The sequence below is a fragment of the Strigops habroptila genome, chromosome 12 (genome assembly GCF_004027225.2).
Source record: "Strigops habroptila isolate Jane chromosome 12, bStrHab1.2.pri, whole genome shotgun sequence".
NCBI lineage: Eukaryota > Metazoa > Chordata > Aves > Psittaciformes > Psittacidae > Strigops > Strigops habroptila.
The window spans coordinates 3,896,013-3,923,913 of NC_044288.2; the positions used below are offsets into that span (position 1 = coordinate 3,896,013).

At 53.1% G+C, this 27,901-nt stretch overlaps 1 protein-coding gene across 5 annotated transcripts in view; it reads right to left on the bottom strand.

Annotated features, from left to right (window-relative positions):
* Positions 1-219: 219 nt before the first annotated feature.
* PTPRU (protein tyrosine phosphatase receptor type U) overlaps positions 220-27,901 on the bottom strand; it is a 61,521-nt gene continuing 33,839 nt past the window's right edge. For 2 of the 5 annotated variants that reach the window (XM_030504613.1, XM_030504617.1), the window contains exons 13-32: positions 27,807-27,843; positions 27,153-27,291; positions 25,257-25,286; positions 24,097-24,254; positions 21,742-21,932; positions 20,204-20,276; positions 19,736-19,812; positions 18,962-18,979; positions 18,111-18,147; positions 17,676-17,773; positions 17,464-17,580; positions 16,682-16,836; positions 15,191-15,326; positions 14,949-15,098; positions 14,633-14,806; positions 12,488-12,628; positions 9,121-9,246; positions 7,200-7,357; positions 6,197-6,332; positions 220-3,338 (exon numbers count right to left, since the gene is read on the bottom strand). In XM_030504613.1, the coding sequence (XP_030360473.1) occupies positions 3,276-3,338; positions 6,197-6,332; positions 7,200-7,357; positions 9,121-9,246; positions 12,488-12,628; positions 14,633-14,806; positions 14,949-15,098; positions 15,191-15,326; positions 16,682-16,836; positions 17,464-17,580; positions 17,676-17,773; positions 18,111-18,147; positions 18,962-18,979; positions 19,736-19,812; positions 20,204-20,276; positions 21,742-21,932; positions 24,097-24,254; positions 25,257-25,286; positions 27,153-27,291; positions 27,807-27,843 (2,214 nt within the window). In that variant the 3' untranslated portion in view covers positions 220-3,275. The remainder of the gene's footprint in view (positions 3,339-6,196; positions 6,333-7,199; positions 7,358-9,120; positions 9,247-12,487; positions 12,629-14,632; positions 14,807-14,948; positions 15,099-15,190; positions 15,327-16,681; positions 16,837-17,463; positions 17,581-17,675; positions 17,774-18,110; positions 18,148-18,961; positions 18,980-19,735; positions 19,813-20,203; positions 20,277-21,741; positions 21,933-24,096; positions 24,255-25,256; positions 25,287-27,152; positions 27,292-27,806; positions 27,844-27,901) is intronic. The other 3 variants (XM_030504615.1, XM_030504614.1, XM_030504616.1) reach the window with 3 other exon arrangements.

A 27,901-nucleotide genomic window follows, 5' to 3' on the forward strand; every position in this document is an offset into this window, starting at 1 on the left:
CTGCACAGTGATGGGAAAACCTGGCTTCTCTGTGCCACAAAGGCTTTGCAGTCCTGGAATTTGGCCTGCAAATGTACTCTACCAAAATAACCCTCAAAAAGCAAGATATGGTTGATGTGGAGATCTTCTCTACAAGCTGCCACATGGGTACCTGCATCAAGGCTCCCTCCATCACAGCTCCCAGCCCAGAGCCAGCGAAAGAAATCCCAGAGGCCATCACAAATTTGGAACATTTATTTATGCAACTGATTTCCTTAAAAGAAAGCCAAAAATAATCAATCATCATAAAAAAAAAACAAACAAACCAGTTCACAACAGCTGGATGTGCGTGGTACAATCCACATCAGTGTCCCTCCTTCACCATCCCTCCCTCCATCCCACTGCACCATCCTCCTCCGCGGTGGAGCCGCCTCATGGTACTAGTCCCATGGTTGGATGCTGCCAACTTTCAGGGTCACTTTTGCTGCATATAGACAAAATTGCTCCAATTTGTTGGTTTGGGTTTCTTTTTTTTTTTTTTCCCCTGCATTTTAATGTTTTCCTCTTTTTTTTATGGTTTTATTTTTATTATTAAAAAAGCACCACTCCAATCTGTAATACCAATAACCATCATCCATCTTAAGAACAGTATTTATAGGTTTATATATATATTTCTATATATATATTTCTATGTACAGGATGTCCTTGCCTCATTGTCAGATGAGCAGCTCAGTAGGAGTTGGAGAACACGGTGGTTTGTATAGCACTTGGGTTTCAAAGGCTGCCTTTTGGAAGAGATGCCCTAAAAACCCAGAGACATCCAGCAAGGAGATTTAAAAAGAATTAAAACAAAAATAATCATCTCCCTTTTAAAACATATATACAACTTCTCCAGTCTCTGTTGTCTCTTTAGGACTAAATGGGGTTTCAATTTGCCTTCTTGCTGGCAACATTTAACCTGTGAAGGACTGCAGGATGCTCCATCCCTGTGAAGGATGCAGGTAACCCATGCTCCTGGAAGGTCTGGGATGAAGCAGGAGCATCCCTCCAGCCCCCCTCCAGGCTCCGGGGCTGAACGGTGCCAACATTATCCCATCCCCAGGAATTTCAGAGGCTCAACCCATCCATTTTCATACAAAACCAACCAATTTCTGCACCCTGGGACCTCTCTGCACCCACCGTGCAGCACCCTAGGACAGCACAGACACAGCCACAGAGAGGTGGGGATTGGGAAAACAAGGTGTGGATTGGACTGATTTATTCCAAGTGAAGGCTTGTGATGCAAGTACCAGTGTTACCAGGTCCTGGTGTAATGGGACCATTTTGCAGGCTCTGGTGGGGTCAAAAGACTATTTGGTCAGGAGGCAGCATGGGCACATGGCAAGGTTAGACAGCAGGGATGGAAAGAAGGGGAATAATATTGCATAGCCCTTGGAATAAGTTATTGACAGGCTATGTGAATTATTCAGCAAGAAATCCAAGTGCCTGGGCCAAACTTCCCACTGCTGTTGAAATGCCCATCACCAGCCCTGGGTGTCTGCAGGGCAGTGGGTAGGACATCCCCTAAGGTGGAGAGAGGACAGAGATTTATCCTGTTGCTCTCCTCCAACCTGGGAAGGTGGATGGAATTTCCTCCTGGGTTTGCTCATCCAGGGCTCTGCAGCCTTGGTGCTGTGGTTCGGTCCAAAGACAGAATCCATGTCTTTCAGTTATGGAATGGATCTGAATGTAATTCCCCAGGGAGAGGGATCCCCAGGCGCCAGGCAGGCAGGATGGGGAAGCTGCCCCTGCCCTGGGGAGATGGGGCTGGAGGATGAGGGAACATCGGGGATGGGGGGAATGAAGGATGGGGCTGCCCATCTGCAACTTCCAGCAGATGGAGGGCAGTTTCTCATTTGTTCTGCTCCATCCCTCCAAAAAATGACCCCAAAGTGAAAGGTTCTGCCTGGCCCTCAAGACAGAAGCAGCCTCCCCTCAGTTCCTCCCCTCTCCTCTAGACCCCAGACCTGCATCCTTGTGGTTACATCTTCTTGAGGCCATTTGCAGGGAGAGAAAACCCTGACCACAGCTTTATTACAAGCAGGCTAAGCAGAAACCCCTGTAATTACCACAATATCAGACCAAAAAGGTGACATCTCACACCTGCCTGCAGCAAGATGAAGCCAAAAAAGAATCAGGTACCTTCAATCACCAGCCCCATACACTTGTCCCTGGGTGGCACCAGGGGTGTGGGGACCTCCTCATGCCCATCCCCAAAGCTCTGCCATGACTCAAGGCTTCAGCACAGCTCACCCCATGCCAACAGCATCACCAAAACCAACCATCCCACTTCACCAGCCCCAGAAAAGCCAAGAAAAGCCAAGCAGCATCGATGGACAACTGCCTGAGAGCAGCATCCAGGATGGACCCACATTCTGAGGGCTTCGTTTCCAGGCACCAAAGATGCATCATATGCAGCGATTCACAAGGGAAGCGTTAGAAACGGACCCATGGGCTGGTACCTTTGTGTCAGCCGGGGAGGAATCAATTGCTACAGATGGAGAAGATGGTTTGGAGATGCAGAAGAACCAGCATTTGAAAAGCTTTGCAAAGGCACCAGGAGGGGTCTGGGTCAGTCCCTGCAAGGGGGACTTGGCACTCCCTGACACCCACCTCTCGTCCCTCATCCCGGCTCTGTCCAGGGCTGGATACACAAAGGGTGACAACTCACAGAACTAAACAATGTGAAGATCAAACTCCTGGTGAGAACAGGCAGAAAACGGGCTCCTCTCAGGGTCTTTGCTCCAGCTCAGAGTATGTCCCCACCAAGGGCAAAACGTGCCAGCAACCATCTGGACTCCTCAGAAGAGCAGCTTTGATTCCACGCACAATTCAAACAGCAACATCTCTTCTCCAATAATCCATCCTTCCTGCTGGGAAACGGCCTCGGCTCCTCCTGCCCTCCCTGGCCTTCTCTCCAGCTGCTTTGGAGATGCCCAGGCAGCACCACAGGGCCGCATCCTGCACATACCATGACCATGATTCAAAGCGATGCAGGGACAGGACGAGTCGTGGCATCTGACCTGCGGCCACTCAGACACGCTCAGGGTGGGAAGGAAAGATGGGGAGCGGAGGATGAAGATGGGGAGCAGCCGACACGTCCCCACATCCTTTCGTTATCCTTGATCTGCTGGGTTTTCTCGTTGGGTCCTTTGCTGTTTCCTCCTCACCTTCAGCACTAACACAACGTCCAAGCGCGAACCGCGCGGTGGCACAACCCCTGCGCAAGCCCTTGCCGCCCCTCTCCTGGCAAGGTGCTATCTAGTCTCCAGGGACTCCAGATATTCCAGTGCTATATCGTAGCAGAAATGATACTGCTCCTGTTGGGAGAGAGAAGAGAGGATGTTATGAGCCCAAGTAAGCTATTTCCCAAAGCTATCCCTATCCTCTACTCTGCTCTTTGTGCCTCTGCTCTGCTCTTGTCAGACCCCACTTGCAGCACTGTGTGCAGTTCTGGTGTCCTCAGCATAAGGAGGACATGGAGCTGTTGGAGCAAGTCCAGAGGAGGCCACAAGGATGCTCAGGGGCTGGAGCACCTCCCGTATGGAGACAGGCTGAGAACATTGGGGCTGTTCAGCCTGGAGAAGAGAAGCTGCGTGGAGACCTCAGAGCAGCTTCCAGTGTCTGAAGGGGGCTACAAGGATGCTGGAGAGGGACTCTGCATCAGGGACTGGAGTGATAGGACAAGGGATGATGGGTTTAAACTGAAACAGGGGGAGTTCAAGTTAGATATAAGGCAGAAGCTCTTCCCTGTGAGGGTGCTGAGGCGCTGGCACAGGGTGCCCAGAGAAGCTGTGGCTGCCCCATCCCTGGCAGTGTTCAAGGCCAGGTTGGACACAGGGGCTTGGAGCAACCTGCTCTAGTGGAAGGTGTCCCTGCCCATGGCAGGGGGTTGGAACTGGAGGAGCTTTAAGGTCTCTTCCAACCCAAACAGTCTGAGATTCCAACAGCCTGGAGAAACTCCACTTATGACAAACGACACCCATTGCTGTGGAAGGAGGATGATCCATCCCCTATATCCAAAGGCACCACATGTGCCAAATTTCCTGTATTTTGGGGACATCAACCAGCCTCACCTATGTCCAATCCCACACCACCACAGTGATTCAATCACACGATGGCAGAGCCATGGGAATGGTGGAGTCTGGGGTCAGAGGTGTCCAAATCAAAACCCCAGGCATGAAATCAAGGAGATTTCATTTCTGAGGTCAGCAGAGGCTGTGAATGAGGATCATGCCCAGGCAAAGCATCCGCAGTCCGGGTGTGGGATTACTGGAGCTGCCCTGCCCCAGTAATTCCTCATCACACATTCTCTTGCTGCAGATAACAAAGAGCCATTTTCCATCCCTAGGAGGGATTTGGTTGTTTGGGCATTTGCTTTGTGGGGGAGGAAGAGGCGCAAAGGGAAGTCCCAGGAGTTTTCACTTCCCAAAATCCATTATTTTCCAAGGGAAACCCCAAACAAATGAGCACTTTAAAGCTCAGGTCAAACCTGACCCACCCGCAATGGCCGGGCTGGAGCCAAGGGGTGTGAGTGGGAAAGGTCCTCCCTGAGCCTGCGGAAGGATTGGGCTCACATTGCCATCCTTCTCCTTTGCCAAGACAGCTATGGACAGTGTCAGCATCTTCCCACCCTTGCTCCCCCTCTAACCAGCTCCCCAGAATGGCTGGGTCCTGGTTTTATAGCAGAAATCATTGAAATGGGGCTTGCCAAGGCAGCCTCATCCATCCTTGTCCTCCTTTATGTGACCTGTTCTCGTGCACTCCTGCCCTCATACAATTCACAGTGCAGAGAACTCCGGAGGAGCTCCAACACTGGAAGTTGGAGATGTTGCTCCTTAGAGCATCCAACAAGCAAAATTAACCAGAGCAGGGGAAAAAAACCCAAATCAATCAGGTTTCTGATGCTGCTGCAAGTGCTGGGATATCAGGTGGGAGCATTCCTGGTGCAACAGCAGAGAGGGAAAGGGGAAAGCTCATCTCCCAAAATCCTCAGCAGCAGCATGGGGATTGCAGCTTGAGCACCAATCCCGTTAACCCTGATGGGGAGCGGTGACTGCTCAGGGACCCCAGGTGGGAATGGGCAGTGAGGGAGAAGGGCTTCAAAGCCAGGAGGCTGCGAGGGCTTAGATGAAAAGCACATAAAGCTTTTTGGATTAAGATCAGGAATTGTTTCCATTCCTCATCTTATAGAAAGAAACCCCACGGGCAAATAGAGGGGGAAGATGCTCGGGGCAGCAAAACGGTGGCTCTGCACTGGGCTGAGGCTCTTTACACCAGGCGAGGATCCAGCCTCCAAGGGATGCTGGTAGATTGAGATTCCTGGAATAGCTGGTTCAGGTTCATCTGAGGCTGGAGGATGTTTGTGTCCTGATGTGAAGTGTTGCCTTTTTTCTTTTAATACCTTTGCAATTTAGCCCAATGGCTCCAGTGGCTTCATGCTTGTCACATCATCATTCCATTATCTGCATCCCTCACTCTGGTCCCCTCTCCCCTCCCTCACCTTCTCCTCCACTTTAATTCCTAATGCAAATCATATCCCCTCCTCAAAACCATTTCATTTTGCAACTTAGGGATTTTATAATCCAAACAGGGTAAACATTTCCAGCTGACTTGCTTTTAAAACATCACGAGGCACCTGGATCCCTCCACGTGATGCTCCATCCCCTGTCCTGTTATCAAGGGCCTGAAATAGGACATGGGCTTTTCGCCCTGACCCGCTGCCACCTCCAGCCTCATCATCATGAAACGTGGCTCCATCGCTATTGTCAGCAGTTTTCCCACCAATTAATTTCACTCAAAATGCAGTTCCCTTTTCTATTTCCAGCAGGAATTTGTCTGACTCCACCTCGGAACTGCTCCCGGCACCACAAACCCTCTGAAGAACTAAAATTACATCCCATGAATTAATGGGAACCTGCCTTATTCCTCCTGGGAAGGATTTCCAACAAGCCCAGTGCTGATGCCAAGGGCACATGGGCACGGTGAGATGAAGACAAGCCCAAGGCTGCTGTCAAGAGCTGCCTCACCTCCTTGTCCACCCCAGCCCATGGCATGGCATTGGCATGCTCACCGAGACATGCTCTGCATGAGGATGCCCATAATGCTCCTCAGGGTTTGGGATGGAGAAGGTGTTTGCTGGAGGGATGCAGGGACACTGGTGGTGTCTGATGCTTACCAAGGTCTCTACCATATTTGGCTTGTAGTTGCGGAGGGTCTTTGCAGCATAGAAAACATCTGCCATGTTGTGACACTTGATCATCTCCAGGATCATGGTGGAGGCACAGAAGGTGCCGCTCCGGCCACCTCCGTTCCTGGAGGGAGAAACACACGTGTTGGTGGTGAGAAGATGGCATCAGTGCATCTTAGTGCTCCCAGTAATTCCCCCTTTCTCCATCCATCCTTGCATCACAGAAGGTGTCCCAGAGCAGGGGCTCACACCCCAGAATCTTCCCAAACTGGGGGACCTGAACCAGACCCAGTGGCGGCAGGAGCTGTGATCCTGCCCTCTGGCCCTCACAAGAGCCACATCAGAGCATGAAAACACCTTTTTGGACCATCAGGGCTAGATCTTGGACTTCTGAGCTCAGCTGCCAGCCCTGCCATGGACCAGCTCCTTGTGTGACCTTGGAGAAGCCACTGTGTCCCTCTACCACCCTCTCCCCATCTGCAGGGTGCCTCTGGGCTGATGACCTGTTGGGTAGTGCTGGCTGGAGGAACCATCCCACACTCCATCCCTCTGTGCCAGGCTGAAACCATCCCACACCACCACATCTGATCCCTGGCAGCAAAAGGGGAATGGGGAGAGGAAGAGAGAACATGATGCCAGTGTTTTATAAAGCATGTTCTCAAACTCTCCTTCAGCTAATGAAGACAGATGAGGCTGTAATTGATTCCTGATTAAAGGCTTGCCTGATGCCTCTTCCCATCTGTGAACATGCCAGGTCCCATCTGAGGAGAGCACACACAGGTCTTTGTGTGAGCATCCATCTCATGGAGGACATTTGACACTGTGACCATGAGGTGCCTCACCCAAAACTCACATTGTGAGTAGCACCATCTGGGCACAAAGTCACCCTGGTGAGAGCTGTTTAGAGGCTCTCCAGGCAGAACTGTGGACACGTAAGTTGGTGGCATCTCCCCCCATAACCAGAACCTGCTCCCCTCCAGCTGACACTCACAGGCAGTGCACCACAGTCCTGCCATCGCCGCTTTCCTTCTGCCACCTCTCCACTTGGGCCAGGAGGTGCAGGAAGGACTTCTTGGAGTCTGGGGTGTCTCGATACGCCGACCACCGCAGGTACTGGAAATGCCGGACCATCAGGTGCCCCTCCTGCAACTAGAAAAGCAAACCTCGTCAGCTTGAACCCATGGGCTGCCCTCCTTTGTCACCAGTGGAGGTTAGACGGAGGGCAAGAGGGGGTTGCCACACATTAATAGTAAAAGAAGAGAGGAAAAACCCTTTCCTGGTACGTTAAGAGGGATGGTTCAGCATCTCCTCCACAGCTCACACTGGCTCCACCACCCTAACCCACCCCGGGGAAGCTCCACTGACATGGTTTATCCTAACTCACAGCATCTCAGGCTGACTCTATCTCCCAAAACCTGTTACCAGAGCCCTGAGCCTCTCTGCGGCTTCTCTGTCACATCCTTGTCTCACACGCAGAAGGTCCCAGGGGATGTGTTTTTGTTGTGTTTGCTGTAAACCAGGAGGCTGATGAGAAGCTGCCACCCACAGAGGAGGGGAGCAGTGGAAGAACACCTTAATACCCTGGTAATCTGGTTAGTGTCGAAACCTAATCTGGTTAGCAGGCTCCAGGAGGAGGATTACATCCACAAAGCTAAACCAGGCCAGGACTTAGCAGGCAGATGTATTTGCTCAGAATCATAGAATCCCAGACCGCTTTGTGTTGAAAGAAACCTTAAAGCTCATCCAGTTCCAAACCCCTACCACAGGCAGGGACACCTTCCGCTAGAGCAGGTTGCTTCAAGCCTCATCCAACCTGGCCTTGAACACTGCCAGGGATGAAGAAGTACCCAGAGCATCAGGGGTACCTGATGGGATGAAACCATGGGTCACACACTCCAGCAGCATCTTGGCGCTTGGTGGTACACATTTGAGCACACATTGGAGGAGAAAGGGGGCATCAGATACAGATCAGGATCTTCAGCTCTTGGAAGGCTCCATCCACCCAATTTCAGATGCCTGATCAGTGGCGTGAGCACCAGACTGTCTCCAACCAGCAGGACTGAGTATTCCTGAGGCTCTACAGGGAGCCCCAGCCTGCGGAGCCGGTGTTGGGGGCATTTGGTGCCTGCTCCAACCAGCACACCCCAAACACACAGGGGCTCTTCTGACCCTTTTGGGAGCTCCCATGTGGGTCGGAGACGTGGCCAGAATGGGCTGACCTCCCCAGGCTCGAGTCTGTGCTTCCAGCTGGAAGCCAGGAAGGCAGAGGGGGCAGATGATACAAGTAAGTGGAATTAAACCATGAGCAAACTCCTCCGACAGCCCAGGAAGGAAAGCTTTGGGATCCGTTCTGAAGCTCAGGTGAAAGCTCTGTCTGGTTCTGGAAGATTCGTGACACCCCCAACTCCTGGTTCCCCTCCAGCCAAGGCTTGGCAAGAAGCAGCTCCATGCATTTACCAGCACTCCTCCAGCGATCGCTCCCTGAGGAAATCTGTCCTTAAATCCAGAGATTTCAATCACGCTGCATTTTAATTGAACATGGAGTACATTCTACCACCTGAGAGCAAAGCACTTGCTGAAGGATTTTGTGCTGACACCCAGCAACGCCAGATGCTCCCAGTAGTGAACCAAACCCCTCTTTGTGTTAAGAGCCCAAATAATCAGGATTTATCTCCTATGACCCCAGCTCCCTTCCCAACCAGGCCATCAGCCAAGCCACATGCTCCCTTCCAAGCTCCCTAATTCCCATCCGGCCAATGACATCCATTGGGGAATTGTCCTCTCAGCCTCTTGGCAAACCTCAGGAGATTTAAAGCCTCAATGAAGCCACCTCTTCATGGGGCACCTGGGCACATACAGACACACATGACACCCCACACACACACCCATGGAGCCAGAGGAGAGACCCTCACCCGTGTGATGTTCTGGACTCGGAAGAGACGGGACACGATGTCCTCATCTGCTGCTCCAGAGACATACTCCACCTCCATCGGGCCGTACTGCTGGAGCCCTGGCTCAGGCCAGTACTGCAAACAAGGCTGTGGAGAGAAGAAGTACAGCTCACCGTGACCAGGAACATGTACTGGGACACAGGGAATCATAGACTGGTTTGGGTTGGAAAGGACCTTAAGATCATCCACTTCCAACCCCCCTGCCATGGGCAGGGACACCTCACTCTAGACCATGCCACCCAAGGCTCTGTCCAACCTGGCCTTGAACACTGCCAGGGAAAGGACATCATGGGTCACAGGCAACATTGAGTGGACTGAAGTAGTTGGTGCTGGACACCAAGAGGGGCTGCTGGTACCAGGGGTGGCCCCATGATGGGATGCTGGACCCTCACACAGGACTCACGGTGCACTGATGGACAGAGAATCCCCCACCTTGTGGAGGGATCAAAGCTGAAAGGTCAAGGCCACCCCCGGCATCCACATAGCCCCTTCCCCACTACACAAACGCAACATCTGGTGCTCCTGGAGATGGACTTTGCTGGTCCAGAAGGATGCAGGAGGGGCCCTGCCTCAGCCCCAGCAAGTACAGGCCTGATTCTGCACAATGATGGAGCAGGGCTTGGTTGCTGCAAGTCTGCTCTCAAACCCCACTGGCTTTAGAAGCTGCTCTTCCATCATCAGCAACAACAATGGGAGATAACAGTCCCCCTTGCCCCATGGCCACAACATCCCATCAAGTCAAAGCAACCCCAGGAAAGGATGGGGGAGCAATTCCTGCTCCCCCTCCACGTGTCCACCATGGCACTGATGGATGGCTCGGTCCAAGGGTCATGAATGAGATTGTTTTCACACTGTGATAGCTGAGAAACCAGCATTGACACGGAATATATGATGTTTGTCACCTCACTTTAACAGGGCATTTAGCATCTCAGGTCACCTAACGGCTTGGGCCTAACCGCATGGCAAATGGCTTTGAGAAATAATTGGTTGTTAATGGGGGCTATAAATCTCCAAGATCTCAAAGCCTTCTGGACTCACAACTATAATTTGGATATTAAAACTTCCTTCGGCAACATGTAGCTCAAGTGAGGGATATACCCTCCAAGTCACCTTTCGGAGCTGCCTGCTGTAAAGGTTGATTTATTACCTGTTGCTCCTAAACTGGTAAACATTTAAGATCCAGCTAAATATTGTAACGCAGACATCCCTGAGGAATAGACGTCCGGAGAGTGAGGCAGGGCTGAATAACGATGAAAAATGGCAGAGTTCCAATTGGATAGTGCCAGGGGACAATGGCCACAGCAGGGAACTGGGAGCTGGGGGAGGATGGCACAGGAGCAGCAGCTCCTGTGAGGCTGAAGGGCATTTCTGGACCATGGAATGAAGGAAGAGTTTGGGAGAGAGAAATCAAATCAATCTTGCTGCCTCCTTCCCTGCCGCGGTCCACTGCAGCTGGGTTCAGTGGAGCTGATGTTTGTGCTGCAGACAGGAGGTGCTGGATGGGGACAGGAGGATGGTGGCACTGCAGCAGGGCTGGGTTTCCAAGGGGCGCTTGGTCTGCAATGGGTACCGCAGCGCATGTGGGAGTAAATGTGAACCAAGATGAAAAATGAACAGTGGAGCATCACTGACCATCAGGATTGAGCCCTGAGGAGCACCACGCATGACTGATCCCCAGACAGATGCAGCCCCATTCACTACAACACTCACAGCCCTGCTGTTGCGCCAGTGCTTCACCCAGCACACCATCTCCCAGTTGGACAACTGGTCCTCAGACAACTGAGGGATACCATCAAAAAAGCCTTATAAACTCCAGAAAAACTACACCTGCCACTTTCCCTTCCTTCACAATGTGGGTGACCTCCTTGTAGAAGGATATAAGAGCACTTAAATAGGACTTGCCCTTGGTGAACCCGTCCAGCCTGTGCCTGATGATGGCCTTGTTCTCGAAATGCTTTCCAGCAGCACCCACTATGATCTTCTCCATCCTTTTTCCAGGTACTGAGCCCAGACTAACAGCTCTGTAGTTTTCTGGGTCTTTCCTCACGCCCTTCTTGTACATGGGAATAACACTGGGCAGCTTCAAGTCAGCAGGGACCTCCCCAGGCTCCCAAGATTTCTGGCTGATGATCCGAGAGGGGTCTTGGTGTAACACCCGCTGGCTCATCAAGTGCTCTGGGAGGGAGCCCATCAGCCCCACAGGCTTAGGAACATTCAGCTGATCAACTGGCCCCTTACAAGTTCACTGTCCACAAATGAGAAGTCACTGTGCCCACAGTTGTGGAACCTCTGACTCAGAAGACCAGGTTGGGAGCTTGGCAAAAGGGTGAGAGAACATCACTGAGTGTTCTGGATTCGGGTCTAAGGGTTCTATCTCAAAGAAAAGCAGAGGAACCCACACAAAGATCCTTTGGAGCACATGGCATTAGCTCAGCACAGAGGGAGATGTGGGTGCACTCCATAACTCTGCACATATCCAGTATATGTATATATCTAAATAAGTAACAGCATATTTATTGTATTTACACACCAGTCAGCACTGGTGCTGCATCCATCCGCATCCCTGCGACAAGTGGTACGACTGCTGTTTTGGGTCATTTACATCGAATATGTGATCTCAACTCATAAAATAAGCCAGCTAATGAAGTCTTCCTCAGACATCCATTAAGAGTCTATAATGCTAATTTTATGTAGAAAGCCAGTAAGTTTCCTCATTGAATTAACATTACAGACCTGTAACGGGCTTTTATATCTGCTCTGGTGGCAGGAAGAGCACTCCAGGCATTCCCCTGGGAAGCAGTGCACCCGGAGAGCAAAGCAAGGCTAAGCATGGTCCTCCCCTCCCCAGCTCCTGTCCCCTCTCCCCTGGGTGACAGGGGACACCTCCCCTCCAGTTTGGCAGATCCCACCACACTGTAAATCCCACGGGACAGCCGCTTTGCAGCAGGCTGGTTTACACAGCAGCATTCACAAACCACCAGTACCCTTGGAAGAGAAAAGCTGGAAATCCCTTATGCCTCCATTTCTCCTTTGTAAAAAAAGAGGCTAAAACTCAGTTCTTTACAACAACAAGGTTATACTTGTTAACTTTGTGTCTCCCTGGGGCATCCACAAAGATCGTGGTACAATAAAGCAACTCCAACAGAACGCCAACACAACAAAGCCAGGCTGGTTTGCTGCTGAGCGCATCTTTAGCCCTGTGCTTCCAGAGGGTAAATCCTGGGTGCTGCAGCCAGTCCCCTCTCCCCTTGCAGAGAAGAAGGAGCAAAGCAGGGGCTGCAGCACCGCAGAGGCGATGGGGACGGAGCAGGACAAGGCCAGCACTCACCCAGGCGGAGTTGGACTGGTTGAGCTGGTTGAGCATGACGATGGAGGTGCAGCCGTAGTCGTACACCAGCCGCCAGAAGTCGGTGGTGGTGTTCTGCAGCGGGTGCAGGGTGACGATGAAGGCAGCGCTCTTGGTGTAGCTCTGCAAAGAGGGAAGAGGAGCACCATTAAGGACGTGGCAGTGATGCTGAAGCCACTTCGAAAAGCCAATGCAACCAGAAGATGAGTGGCACCAAAGCCACCTTTGAGCAGAGCTGGCCTCCCTGGCACGGCTTTAGTCCCTCCAAGCCTTGGTGCTGGGGAGATGCTATAAAAACAGGTCAGAGTGATGCCTGCCCTTGGTCAGGATGAGAATTTTCTGCTCTCTTCCATAGTTATATTTGTGGAAAGATGTCACCTTTGAGCCAAGAACAAGCAGAAGTGGTGCTGCCAGATGGCCCCAGCCCTGAGCTCTGCACCCTGGCTCTGGGTTAAAGCATCATCCATGGCCTCACTCCCACCCACAGTGCCGCAGTGCTGCCAGGTACTGAGAGCAGCAGAGACACAACCACTGCCCTGGGCTCAATGTATTTTGGAGGAAGAAAATAAAACCCCCAAACCAAAGGCCCCCAGAGACTGCATGAAGGAGGAAGGGTGAAATAAATCAATATGAGAGAATATCATGGAATGGTTTGGGCTGGAGGGACCCTAAAGATCATCCAGTTCCACCTCCCTGCCGTAGGCAGGGACACCAATTACTGCACTTCTTCATGCTTTGAACAGGATTTGTCCCCTCAGTCATCCTGCCACTGGCTTGCCAAAGGACTGGGAGCCCACAGCCAAGCTGAACACTGCATCAACCAGGCTTTCACATTAACACACTTCAGCTCGAGCCTCCTCAGATACAGGAAGAGAGCAGTAAATGTTTGTGCCTGTGAATCACACAGCTCCCTCCTAATGGGGAGTGCTCTGGCTGCTGCAAAACCTCCTCATTCAGCTCCTGGAAATGCCTTTACAAACCTTTCCCCAGCCCTGGCCATGGGGCAGCAGCAAAACCCCTGCTCTTGGCAAGAGCTTTCTACCCACGAGGAAGGCAATGAGAGCAGGGGGTGAGGGAGGTTTCATCAGGTGCTGACCAAGCCTGATGCTGAGCAGCACAGACCCATCTAGTCTGACTGACAGACAGACTGACTGAGCAAACCACTGCGGCACTTCAAGAAAATAGGACTTTTTAGTGCTTTTTTTCCCTCAAAGAGGGAAGAGTTTTACCCCCACAGTGAGAATTTCTCCCAAGGGGCTTTTTCTGCCTATAAAATCAGCATTACTCTCTGACCCTGCGGCAGAGATTAAAGGAGGGTCAGTGAGGTACAAAACCAAAATGGATACGCAAACACCAAGCAAGCTGAAAACAAAGCTCCCATCCCATGGCAGGCAAAGCCTGCAGCCCAGCGGGTGCTGCTCCTCAGGCTTTACAAACTGCTTTTTGCTGCCAGAACAGGTATCAGGGAGATGAGCTCTGCACAAAGATGCAGTGTGATAAATCACTCGTGGGGTGAAGAACTGGTGCCAGGGCTCAGCCGTGACCAGGAGGGCTCGGGGAAGGTGCAGTGGGGCTCAGTGCTGCCTGTGCAAAGCACCCTGGCTCATTTCAAGGAGCAGAAAGTGGCTCTGGTGATAAATGACCCATGTGTGGGCTCGGAGCCTGCAGCATCCTCTCTGCTCTGCTTTGTGGTTGTCAGCAGGTAGGAAATTGCTTTGCCATCACGGGTGTCCTTTCTGACTGCACCAGGGGGATGCACTGGGGCTTTGGGAGCAGTTCAGAGCCCCCTAATTGCACCAGCAGGATGCATGGCAGGGTGCCGGCAGCAGACAGAACTCAATGCTACCAGTGCCGTCCAGAGCTTCCTCTCCCTCCTGTGTTCCATTCTCACTGCAAAATAACTGAAGCCCCTTTGTTTGCAGCTTGCAAGAGCAGGTGAAAAGCTCTTTCAGGACAAGCAAAACGCTGCTACATAAAAGAAGGGGAGAAGGACCCCACAACACTGGTCCACACAGCTGCCCACATGCCCTTGTTCAAAATGAGGCAGTAAATTCACACTGAGGTTTTGCAGTGAAAAGCTGCCCAAAACAACCCAAACCAGCCTTTCCCTGCCCACAGCACACTCACATCAGTTAAGGCCGCGTTGATGTAGTTGTTGCTGTCTCCATCCACGGAGATGAGGAAGGGAAGGCATCGGTCGGGCGGCAGGACATCCATGCTGCGGTTCCTCTCCCGGTTGCGGGGCAGGAGGGCGATGCTGCACTCCTCCACATCCAGATGGGGAGTCACTGAGTTCAGGGTCTGTGGGTACACGTGGTCCCTGAGCTCTGCTCCTGCCTGCACCAGGGCTAAAACCTCTGCCCACTGCTGGTCCCGGCGGTGGTGGTGGGCACCAGGAGGGTGAGGAGCAATGGGGTGTTGAAGAGGTTTTGGCGCTGCTCACCTGAAACTCCTCCCTTAGCTGTGAGGAGTTGCTCTGAGGCTCTATCCTCACCATTTCCTTGTAGGTGGGTTTGAACTCGCTGGCAGGGATGCTGGTCTCCCCGCACAAGCAGGCTTCTAGGATGGCGTCGTGAATGAAGATGTACTGCTCCTTTTGGGGGGGGGGCAGGAAAAGGGAGAGGGATGAGACCCCACAGCTGGCTGGTGACACCAGCCCCATGGTTGTCCATTACATCCACTCACCTCCGTCTGTATCATGTTGATCCTCCGTGAGCACAAGGTCTTCACACAGTTGTAGATGTCCACAACACCCTCACACTCGGCCATGTCCAACATAACATCCAGGACAATGTAGCAGCCAGTTCTCCCTGTGCCAGCACTGGGGATGGAGGAGGAAAACACAGCAAACACATTCCCATCTGCACAGCATCCACATGCAGCTTGAGACACCGGCGGGCAGGGAGCAAGGTCTGTATGGGTCTGGCCAGGGCTGCCAGGACCTCACACCCCTCCCTAACCACAGCCCAGTTTTGCCTTAAACCCCTCACCCAAACACACCACTGTGTGTGTGATGGTCAGGCTGTGGGGTGGGGAGGGTGGGCATCCCTGTCTAAGATTCATTTTTACTTTAAGACAGCAAAAACCATGGGGTTTGCCACAAAACCACCCACTAAACCATCTGAGTGCCAACAGTCCTCTGGGATCCCATCCCAAGAGGGATGAGGAGGATGCTCAGCTCCAGGCCCTGAGAGTGCCCTGGCGCTGAATAGGTCTGAATTTTCCCACCCTCAGGTTAAGGGTGAGCCCAGCAGGCTGCCAAGAGCAGCAAAGATATCCCAAATCCTGGCATGGCTGAACTCACAGCCAAAGACCTACCGATGCTGCAACTCCCCAGTGACACGTTGGGAACAGAACTGCTCCCCCTGCTCCTTTGCTACAAAGTCTTTTCCAATGAAATCCTAATTTCTGGGGCTGATGAATCACTCGTGGTGATTATCAATGATTACAGGCTAGGGGCACTAATCACACTCGCTGTGGCTGGTGAATGAATACTGATGAGGCAGTTGACAAGGAGAAATCAAATAAAAGAAATATAAAATACCCTCCCACTCATCAGCTCCTCCTTGTTTGCCCAGCGGAGGAAGAACCATTAACCCCCGCCTGCTCAGGGCACAGAAAGCCACTGCTGCTGCTCAGATGGGCAACTGGTGTCCTCACAGCTCTGGTGTCCCAGTGGGGACAGCCCTGCGGGTATCCTGCTGTCCCCTCCCCACCTCTCCCTTCAGCCAGACCCAACATCCTGACCATCAGCACCAGCCAAGCTGCCACCCTCACCCACAGGGACAGAGCTGTGTCATCAGTAATGGGTGCTGGGCAGCAGAGGGACACCCAACATCCCTGCCCCAGCCTTCCCTTGCTGTAACCCCATTTATTTATTTTCATAGACTGGTTTGTGTTGGAAAGGACCTTAAAGCTCCTCCAGTTCCAGCTCCCTGCCATGGGCAGGGACACCTTCCACTAGAGCAGGTTGCTCCAAGCCCCTGTGTCCAACCTGCCAGGGATGGGGCAGCCACAGCTTCTCTGGGCAACTTCTGAACCCTGCTGAGTATTTTAGCATCATTCAGAGCCAGAAGCTGAGCACCCACCTAAGACACAGCGTGATCCCTGCCAGGGCCATCCATACCCCCCAGCCCCTATCCCAGACCCCCACACCTGGCTCTGCCCCACAGGTACCTGCAGTGGATGACGATGGGGCCCGCATCAGGCGGCGTGGATGCCTTCACCCTGCGGATGAAGGCCAGCAGCCCCGTGGCGTGGTAGGGGACACCGTGCTCAGGCCATGATGTGAAGTGGAACTGCCTCACCTCGTGCCTGGCTGAGTAGCCCCGCTGCAAGGGAAGGGTGAGATGGAGTGAGGAGGTTTGGGGAGGGAAATACACCCAAAAGCATGTAATTTGCTTGTGAATCCAGGATTTTGCCAGCTCAGATGGACCAGATGATCACTTCAGCAGCCTCACAGCTCCCTCTTCTTTGGCTGTAAGAGGGTTAAAAACCAGCCAAAGAGGACAAGGAGGCTGCCACAGGTCTCATTCAGGTCTCATTTCATCAGCACCTTCGCTAATTTCACATTCCTGTAGATTAAGGGGTAAATCCCACCAGTTCCATCCCCAGGTACCATACTGGAGAGTAATGAGCACATAACCTGTGCTCCAGCCTGGAGGAAAAAAAGCATCTTTTACCCCTGTCACAATTACACGGTGCTCACATGGAAATTAAACACAACCCAAACCAAAGCAGGGCTGAGCCGCTCACTCCAGTGTAGGTCACAGAGCAGGGGAAAACACAAAGGGAAGTAGCTACCAGTATCCCCAGGGTTCAGAAGTTGCACCTCAACCAAGGGTGAAAGCCCCACCTTGGGGTAATAAACAGGGTATTGGTAAATGCCAATCTAGTGATGGGTAGAGAGGGCCAAGGAGGTCGGTTCTCCCCCTCTGAGGGCAGGAGCAGGTCCGTACCCTCTCGAGAGCAAAGGTGCGGACGGCGTACTCAGCCAACGTCTCCGACTTCACCAGCGTGATCTTGATGTCCCCGTACATCTCGGAGTCATCCGGCCAGTATTTGGAGCATTTCACCTGCAAGGAGAGGATGGGATGGGGGTTTGGCTCCGTGGAGGAGGCTTCTGGCAGAGCTGGAGTCCGGAGGGAGCGGGGTGGGATGTGGTCCTTACCCGGCCCACCTCCACCAGCTTGGTTATCATCACGATGCTGGAACAGTGCTCCTGCCACACCATGCGCCAGAAGTCGTACACCATCTCCTGCTTGGGGCCTGCGGGATGGAGGAAAGGCCACCAGTGATGATCAGGCAGCACCAGCAGAACCTGGCCATGGCAGCACCATGAGGCCACCACGTTTCTCCTCCTGCCTCCACAGCATTAACACCCCAAACCATTTTATTCACCCTTCTCCTCCAGGGATGTGCAGTGCCATGGGGGCAGCAGGAGGGGTGGGAGCTGCTCCACATTTCAACCATCCCATTTGGCCTCAAATTGGTCTATTCCCTCCCCTTATTGACCATGGAAGGTTAAATCCCACCCGGAATGAAACCCAGCTGCTAAATCAGGAGCTGCTGAGCGAGCAGGGTGAGGATGAAGGGAGCAACTCACCTTGTGTGGCTATGAAGTGGTTGGACCTGTGGTAGCCCTGCAAGGGAAGCAGAGACATCAGTCCCAAGCTGGGGGAACACTGGGATACTCAAGTGCTGGGACACAGCCCTGGAAGACATTTCCCAGTCACCCAACTGGTAGCAACTCCCCACATCCTCACCACCAGTGCGGTGCTACCCACCACTGCAGCTTGATGAGGCTCAGCAGCCACCCTGCACCTCCCACATCAATGAAAGGCTCATGTAAAGCCCAACCTTCATCCCTGTCTGCACCACAATCCCCAGCAGCATCCTGTGGGCAATCCTGGCATCCACCAGCTTTATCCCAGCTCCGGCTACCACAAGCATCGCTGCCAAGCATGATAACACTACCACGAGAGCCCTGTTACTGATATCCCATTCCACAGCAGCCACATGGCGCTGAGTGATGGCCCTGCTTCCCTCCTTCATCCCAGCTGCTTGCTGGGGCCATTCCCAGCTCTTAACAGGGACGTGCCAGCCCAAGATGTGCATCCCAGTGAGGCCCCTGCTAAGAAAAGGGACCAGGGACCCAGTGTCCCACACCTTGGCCATGGGTGCAGCAGAGTTAAACCACATCACACACATGGAGGCAACACTGGTTTCTCCATCCACCATGGGTCCTTTCACAGGGGATTTTTGTGGGTTGAATTCAACCTGAGCACAAGAGCTCTGCTCTTCATCACCCCATGGAGGACATGTCATGGAGACCTCACTTTCCCCTTCCCTGGACCAGCCTGCTTCTCCCTAATGCTCTTTAGCACCACACTGCCCAGTATGATGCCTGGGAGGAGGTGGGAGCAGAGAGAAAGAAGAGGGAAACCATCTACTTACTTCTCGGTTAATCCGAATCTTAACGATCCCATTGGGACACAGGTTTGAGAGAGAAAAAGATCAGAGACAGAGACATTAGTGAGGCACAGAACAAGAGACAGGTTAGAGCGGGTTGTGGAGAGCCACAGGGGAGAAAGGACACATGGGGACAGGCACTGAGATGCTGCTCGGGCACATGGAACCCATCACGGTGGCATCGGGCCATGGCTGACAGACTGTGTGCTCTGTGCAGGAGGGAAGAGTGGGATTGCTGCTGCTTCCATGAGATGCTCAAGCCTGTGCCCAACAGACTCTTCCTGCACCTCCCCATGTCTCGGCATTGCAGGAGGTGACAGGGACATTGCTCCTGGAGAACATCACTCTCGGAGGACACAAGGGCTGAGCTCTGCCCTGACTCACATGCACTGACAGGATCAGGAGGCATCCCCAAGTTGATCGTTTGGCCCCTCAACCTCTGCATCCTCCACCCATGGAGGATGGAGACCCATGGCCACAAGAGCAGGCAAGGGAAGAGAGGATGGAACAGGGGAAGAGAGAGGGAATGAGGAAAGAAGGACAGAGCAGAGCAGAGCAGGGAGACATGCAGCAAGCAGAAACTGCTGACGAACACAAATAGATCAGGCAGGTTCTTCATGGTGCATCTCAAGGATGCACAGATCAGCCCATCCCGAGCTCCTCCAAATGCTGCTGGACAGACCCTGGCAGACTACAGGGTTCATATGAAGCTCCTGTTCCAGCCCAGACTCCCCAGAGACAGGCACCATCCCTACTTACATCGATGTAGTTGGCATTGATGTAGTCAGAGTTGGGATCACCCAGCAGCGGGTGCAGCTTCACCCGGTGACGGTCATCTGCAGAACAAGGGGAGAAGGGACTATCAGCACCCAGGGCCTGTAAGCATGGGGACAGTGTGTCCCCCATGGGTCCCAGGGCTTGGTATCTCCCTGATATCTCTGGTGGAGAGCACCAGAGCTCCTGGAGTTTGTTGTCTCCATCCCTGCAGGAACATCACCAGAGATTCACACAGAATCATATAATCAAACAGGTTGAAAAGACCTTTAAGATCATGAAGATCATGAAGTTCCCCAGCACTGCCAAGGCCACCACTAACCCATGTCACTAAATACAGCAGGAAGCACAGTGGCCATGCCACACTGACTGGAGGGAGCTGGTGAGAAGCATCCTGTCTCCAGTGGGGTCAAGCCTGTTCGGGGTGTCTAAGTCTTTGCTAAAGGCACTCACATGTCGACACATGATCCTGTCTTCCTTTGGTCTTGTCTTTCTTCTTCGAAGCATCCCAACCTTCAAAGAAGCTCTGTAAGGAAAGAACGGCCATCACAACCCAAGGGCAAGACTGTGGGGTCCCCTCATCCAGCTCCAAACCTCCATAGGGAGCAGGATAGACAGGATGGCCCTTCTATCCCACCACCTGGGTCGTGCAGCCTCAGCCCCAGCTCCATAGCACGCTCTGCCAGATACACACTTCTGTTGCATCCACAAAATGTCCCATTTTTCACTAAATTATACAGTGCCTGGTTTTTTTTCCCCAGGGTTGGTTGTGTTTTTTTCTTCCACCTCCCCAGCCCCTTTCGCTCCCCAGCACAGAATAGGTTTCTGTGTAATAACAGTAACATTCCTAGATTGGTGTAAGAGGAGGAAAGTGGAAGGAAATTACATGTTTTCTCCCCTCCCATAATATCTGAGTGCTTTCAAATGACTAGTTCCAAGAACATACAGCAGCTTTTCAAGGAGCACTAATGATTATCGCAAGCCCTGGTTTGTCCAATACGTGAAAGGGGAGAGAAGAAAAAGCTCGTGCACTTGAAAGAGCCAAGCATTAAACAGTAATTTCACTGGGAAATTTCAACTGCCAGACCTGTGGGACACCGAGGAGTTGGGAAATCAACCCCACCGGGTGCGCTGCAGCACAGGAGCGGGAATAGCACGTTCTGTTACGCATGCTTTGGCCCAGTGAGATGGGGTGGACACAGCACAGCCAACAACCCGGGATTGCCCTCTCCCATGTGCTCTCATAGAGCCATAGACTGGTTTGGGTTGAAGGGACCTTAAAGCTCATCCAGTTCCAACCCCCTGCCACAGGCAGGGACACCTTCCACTAGAGCAGGTTGCTCCAAGCCCCTGTGTCCAACCTGGCCTTGAACACTGCCAGGGATGGGGCAGCCACAGCTTCTCTGGGCACCCTGTGCCAGCGCCTCAGCACCCTCACAGGGAAGAACTTCTGCCTTAGATCTCGTCTTGATCTCCCCTCTCAGTATAAAACTATTTCCCCTCGTGCTAAAGCCATTCCCCCTTGTCCTAGGCTCTCCCTAGGATCTTCACAAGAGCTGCCAGATTGCAGAGGATTTGCCTGTCCTAGGTTATGGCCATGCTTATCACAGGACAAGTGTGTTGGAGAGCAGAACATGGCATCGTGGTGCCCAGGAGGACATGAAGAAGGGAAAAGCATCGCCAGCCCTTGCAGAAGAGGCAGGATGATGCACTGCAGGCAGGAGAGGTGTGGGCTGGCAGGGCTGGTTTGGCTCATCTCAGGGACCTGTTCAAGCTGTTGATTAAATCCTGAGCTGCCAGAAGCAGGGATCTGGTCCAGACCCAGGGACACACCACATGCCGATAATACCTGCCCAGAGAGCTGTGAGCTCCGGCTCCTGCTGTCTGGAGCTCTGCAGCTCTGAGTCTGGAGCATCTTCTCCTTGCACACGTGCCACCTTGTCCATCCCACCTCCTGTCTTGCCCAAGACACCAGCACAAGGTGCTCTCACCTCATACTCCTGCTTGAAGCCGTAGCCTTCTGCCGTCTTCATCTGGTTGATATGCTGGAGGAGATCCGCCACCCGCACGGCGGGATGGAGCTGCCCGGTGTGATACGGGGACCCTTTGCGGCCGCACTGGCGGCGGGGGGAGCCCCCCAGCAGGCTGCTGGACTCATTGACCACGCTGCTGCGCTGGTCACCTGCAGAAGAGGACGGAGAACCAGAGGCCATCATGGGAGCAAAGCCTTGGACCTCATCCCCATCACCTCCTCGCACCCACAGAGGGACGAGAGGACACCTGGAGATGTTGGTGCTGCAGCCAGTCTCTCATTGAGGACCACAAGCAGAGCCCCCCCTCTGTGCTCTCTGCAGCTCATCCTACACCACAAGCTGAAAATACCCATTACAGCCTCTGAGGACCACAGCAGATCTCTTGGAAACCAGATCTTTCTGGGGTTAATAAGCTTATTTCCCATTGACTGAGGCAATTAACTCCCATGCAGACAAGTAAGAGCTACGTGCCCAAATAGTCACACCAAGTCCTGACTTGAACAATCACGTTGCCAAAGTCTCCAGCCCAACTTAACAGGTAATTTTCCTCACTGCTAGAAATCGGCGTCTTATTCCTAGCACTGACGCAAAGGGAGCTGCTGTTTAATGGGGAGGTTTATGCAGTATTTACCTGGTTTATGCCTTTGCTGTGTAATTACCAGCAGAGTCAGACTAAGACCTCACTTGTCAGGCCAAGGTCCCACACAGGATCCTGAAATCTGGGTCTTGACAAAACCTGCTGCTCTCTGCTGCTGCCAAGAGATGTGGCAGGCATGGATCCCGCAGCACCCAGCCTGGAATGCCACACGCTGCTGGGAAGCAGCTTTGCAAGACGGTGCATCCCGGATGTGGTTTCCCCTAACAACACTTCTAAAAACCACCCTTGTGAGCCATCTCGCCCACAGATCTCCTAGATTTGGGGTTTTTTTTGGTCTGCTCGAATGCAAGGAGCAGCCCCTCACCCCTGCCTGCAGGGCCTCCCATGCAATGTGGGTGCACCAGGGGTGCAGGCACACACACACAACAGGGGCTCTATCAGGCATCACAGCCCCAGAGGAGATGATGCTCCAACCTTTGCAACCAGAAACATCTCCCACCCAAGATGCCACCACTTGGCTGAGCCAACAGGACCACACGGGAGGGCCATGCTGCATCCCATGGCACAGCCGATGGGCTCACAAGATACTGGGTTTAATGAGAAACTAACTACAGGTATTCCCAAGGTGCCAACAGCTCCACATGCTGAGGACCTGCTCAGGTGTCCATGAGGATTAGGGACTTCTTTGAACGCAAAGAAACTGAGGCAGGGTGGGGAACAACCCCCAGCCATGGAGCACCCCATTCATTTACCTTCATTAATTAATGACGCCACAGCAGAGCCTGAGCTCCCCACATCTCCTCCTCCACCCTCTACCAAGCAGAGAGATGAGGAGCAGCCAGCACCAAAGCAAGGGAGAGGGTGGGAGCAGGATCCAGCCCCGAAGCCCCATTCCTTAAAGAATTTGAGGAGCAGCATCCCCAGCTCAGCCCCCTGAGAGGCTTTGAGTGTTTCGAGGACAGTAACTGGAAAATAATACACCTAGATGTATTAAGAGGAGGCAAAGTTTGCCCTCTGGGCTTCTATTATCCATGAGACAATGCCGGGAAGTGTATTAATCCCACAGCCGGCAGAGAAGAGCCGTGTGCGTAAGCAGCATCTTGAGGTTACTGTAACAGATGTTATTAGCATATGGTTGAAACTGGGGCATTCAAGGAGTTATTTTACAACTAAATCAGCATGGAGATGCATCCTCCAGTGGGTGTTAAATGATCAGTCTCCCTCTGATGTGAACGTGGTGGCTCTTTAACCCTTCGGAGCCCAGAGCTGTGCAGAACACTGAGCAGAGCCACGCTGGGTTGTGTTGGGTGAAGGCTGGTGCAAAGCTTTCAACCTCAGCATAAGCAAAGAGTTGGGGTTCACCCAGCTTCAGGGGGCTGTAGCCAGTGTTTGAGCCCCAAGGGGCCTCAATCCTTCCAGCCACAAGCTCAGATCTCTCCTTTGAGAGGTCAAGACGCAGAGACCCAGCTTGAGCCACCCACAAGTGATGGATGATAATAAAAGCTACTACAGACACCGGTGAGATTGATGTCCTTGGAGGTTTAGGCAGGGCAGGGAGAAGCCTGCAACGCACCACACACATCAGGCTAAAATAGGTGCAATACCTGCTAGTGATCCTTGGACAAACATTTCAGGTGTTACTGGGATATTCAGGGATTATTGGGACCCCTGCATGGGAGCAGGGAGGGGGGGATGCTGCGGTTCCCGGTCCTTACCTCGGTTGCTGTAGTTGTGGGTGTCCATGAAGGAGAGCCCCAGGCGCTCGTCCTCCTGCAGCGTGCTCTGGTCAGTGAAGCTCCTGTCAATGGCACTCATCATGTGTGTCTTCTCGTGGCGGTAGTTAATGGTGGCTTTGGTCATGTTGACGGGTTTTCTGCAGGATGCAAACGGGAGGAAGGGGGAAGAAGCACGCAATAAGCAGGACTGACCCTATGGTGCTATGAGATCTACCCCAAAGCTACTGGGCTTGGGTTATTTCAGGGAGCAGGATGGAGTATTTCCACCAGCAGTCACCACACTTTGGTATTCTGGTGCCCCAAGCTGGTTGCAGCCCCATATGGAGCATCCCTCACTGGCTGCAGCAACTCCAGCTGCTCATCCTCAACGTCCTCTCCCCAATATCACCTACATCTTAGGCAGAAGCTCTTCCCTGTGAGGGTGCTGAGGCGCTGGCACAGGGTGCCCAGAGAAGCTGTGGCTGCCCCATCCCTGGCAGTGTTCAAGGCCAGGTTGGACACAGGGGCTTGGAGCAACCTGCTCTAATGGAAGGTGTCGCTGCCCGTGGCAGGGGTTGGAACTAGATGAGCTTTAAGGTCCCTTCAACCCAAACCACTTCATAATTCTAAAACCATGCCACAGGGCCAAATCCATCCCAAGGCATGGGCTGAACCCCCTTGACTGCACGTGTGCTCAGCACCTCCCACCAGGGAGGCTTTTCACCCCTGTGCAAGGTCCCCATTAGGCACCTAATGGGGATGCTGGAAAAGCCCAGGAGCTCTCACTAGAACAGAACCTCACATCCAAATTCAAGACATTTAGGCAAAACCAACCCAAACTGATTGTTTTTGAGAGGCAGCATCACACTCCCAAGAAGCCAGAGCAGGGATTAAACAAGGGGAAGGACCAGCCAGAGATCTGAGCCCATGTTGGCACCTTGGATGGGCCAGGACACTGCCAAAATCCAGAATTCCACCCGGAGTCACTGACCCTTCCCTTTTATGCTGCCTTCAGGCTCTAACAAGCTCAGCATCATTATTTTCCCTGAGCCAAAGAGGCTTAAAACATATTGGGCAGAGAAAAGGACTTGTTGGAGCAGCAGGGCAAGGGGGATGGCTGGGAGAAAGGGTGAAGGAGAGAGAGAATGACAATTACTTACGGGTAATAGGAATAAGAATAGTAGTTCCTCCTGGCAAGCGTGCAAATAAAGAGAACAGCAGAAATTGCATAAGCAGCTTTTCTCTGGCATAGGGAAGGGGGGTTATGGGGCAACTCGGCTGCCAGAGAATTAAATGCACCGTAAAGAAACCTGGTTCCTCTTTTGCATCCATAGTTATTTACTCCGGGTAGGAGCTGGGATCCCAGCAGCACAGCCCAAGCACCGGCTCTCAGGGTGACCCCAATCACTGCACTGGCAGTGGGGTGTCCATAACGCCCTTGGTCCAAGGGGTTATTCCACAGTTTTTAAGACTGAACAGCAAACATGTAGGGAGCCAGTCAGGGGCCAGGCAACCCCAGCAGGAGGCAGGGTCAGGATGTCACGTTTCCAGTGCACCATTTATTACCAGCAAGTGTATTCCAGGGGTGCATTTCCACTCCACCACATCAGTGTTTTTCCAACAGCAAAACACTCCGGAGGAGATTTATGAGCTCGTTGCAGCTTCCCAACAGCCCCAAATTCAAGGCCCTCAGCACCAGGTCTGATTTGTGGCTCTGTTTTGTCCTTCAACAGGTTCACCCTGGGGTGTTGAATCAAAGCTGCTCCTCCTCCTCCTGCCCACAAGCACTGGTGATAGGATGGCAGAAGCCGCACTCATGGCTTCCTACCCACAGCATCACTCCCAAAACCACATCAGCATTGCCAGCATTTGCTCCATCAGGGACAGACCCGACGCTGCACACACATGGGAATCATCCCAGAGCAATGGCAGTGTGCTGGGTGTAATCAGCAAGAGTCCTTTCAGGGCGAATGAAGCCATAAAGAGCTTTGCAGATTTACAGGGGCTGAGGTTGTGCCCTGCTCTTTTTCTCTTCCCCCTGGCTCTTTATGTACTTTCCTCCCATCATCCCAAGCCCTACATGGAGAAGGTATTTAATTGCTGCCCTTTCCCCCCCCCGGCTCAGCACCACTTCCCAGGGCGCTGCGCCCGAATGAAAACAGCAGCCGCATCCCCAGTGCTCCCAGGGATGAGTGTCCCGAAAAAGCTTTGTCCTCCTCCCTCCCACCCCACTGAGCTTCCCAAGCGAAAGCCTCCATGGCCGCATTCACAACCAGGCACGCTCAGCTCTCCATGCTGGGGAGCAGGGGGATCCCATGGGGTTGGGAGAGTGGTTTGGGGGTCCCCAGGGATCATCAGCACTGGGAAAACCTCCCCCCCAGTGTGCACACACATTTTAACCCCTCATTTAGAGCCAGCTGGAGGTTTTTGCCAAGGGATTGCTCTCATTTCTCTGGCAGCTCAGTGGTTCCCCACTAAAACAAGCCCAGGAGGAGCTGGGATGCTCTGAGCACCTGCACCCTGGGGCACCCAGTGCAGGCAACCACAAGAAGACCCGGTGCCGGGAGATGCTGGGTGCTCCTCTGCCATCTCAGAGTGGATCAGCAGAAGGGTGATATTGCAAATGCCTTCCCCTCCTGCCCATCTCCAGGAACACCCACTCCATGCAAGGGAACCATACACAGCCCCATCCCTAATCCACCCCAATGGCAGGGAACCAGCAGTGTTCCCACAGATGGATCCAAGGCAGTGGGGAAGCCCAGGGACAATACCTCAGAGCAGATTAAGCTGAGTTATGTGATTTGGGCCTGGAGGGGTGCAGGGCTGCACGCCCTGGGATCCCCATCTGCTGTTAGCAGAGGGAGAGCTGGTGGGATGGGGACAGCCAGGCCCAGTGCTCCTCCAAGCCTGATCCTGACCATCGAGCAGCACAAAGCCAAGAAACAGCAGAAAAAGAGGGATCAGTATCACCACCAGTAGCTCCCAGTTAGAGCAGGGGTGGTGGTGAAGGGCTGAGCTGGGAGGAAGGGACGGATGGAGGCACCGGGTCTCCTTACCCTTTCCGAATGACGACGATGATGGCTCCCAGGAGGATAATGAGGACGATGAGCCCTCCAGCACAGATCCCCAGGATGAGGCCCATCTCCTCCGAGTGCTGCGACACCTCGAGGGGACGCTTGCTCTCTTTGCAGGCAGCTGCCAGGGGACAAGGACAGGCAGGAGGGGTCAACGCTCAGCTCCAGGCGGGGTGGCAACATCACATAGGAAAACACTATTTTTCCCATAGGATGCACATTGCTCCTTGAGCAGCACTAAGATGTTATGGGGCTCTGCAGTGCCACACTATGACCATGGGCAAGTCCCTCTCTCTGTTCCCATTGGGTGAGAAGGTCCTTTTGTGCCACCTTCCATCACACCCAACATAAGCTTGTCCATCCCTGGATTCAGCATTCAGCACTACCAACTCCAGCCTCCCACCACCACCCCAGTAATGGCATTAAGAGGAACAACTCAACCAAGGGAAAAACCCAAACACCAAAGAAAGGGGGAAATCAGAGCGTGGGATGGGGCTGTGATAAAGCATCACGTGCACCCCACCACCACCAGTACTGGTAATGACATACACCAGCACAGCCCCGGCCACCAGAGCAGCCCCAGTTTCAGGTCCACAACCTCAGTGGGATCCCACCAGATGGAAAGGGAGGACTCACCTTTGCGAGCAATCCGGACACAGTTCAGCCGGGTTTCCTATGGAGGGAAAAACAGGGATCAGTGATGGATGAGCATCCCGGCGGCTCCGCTCCGA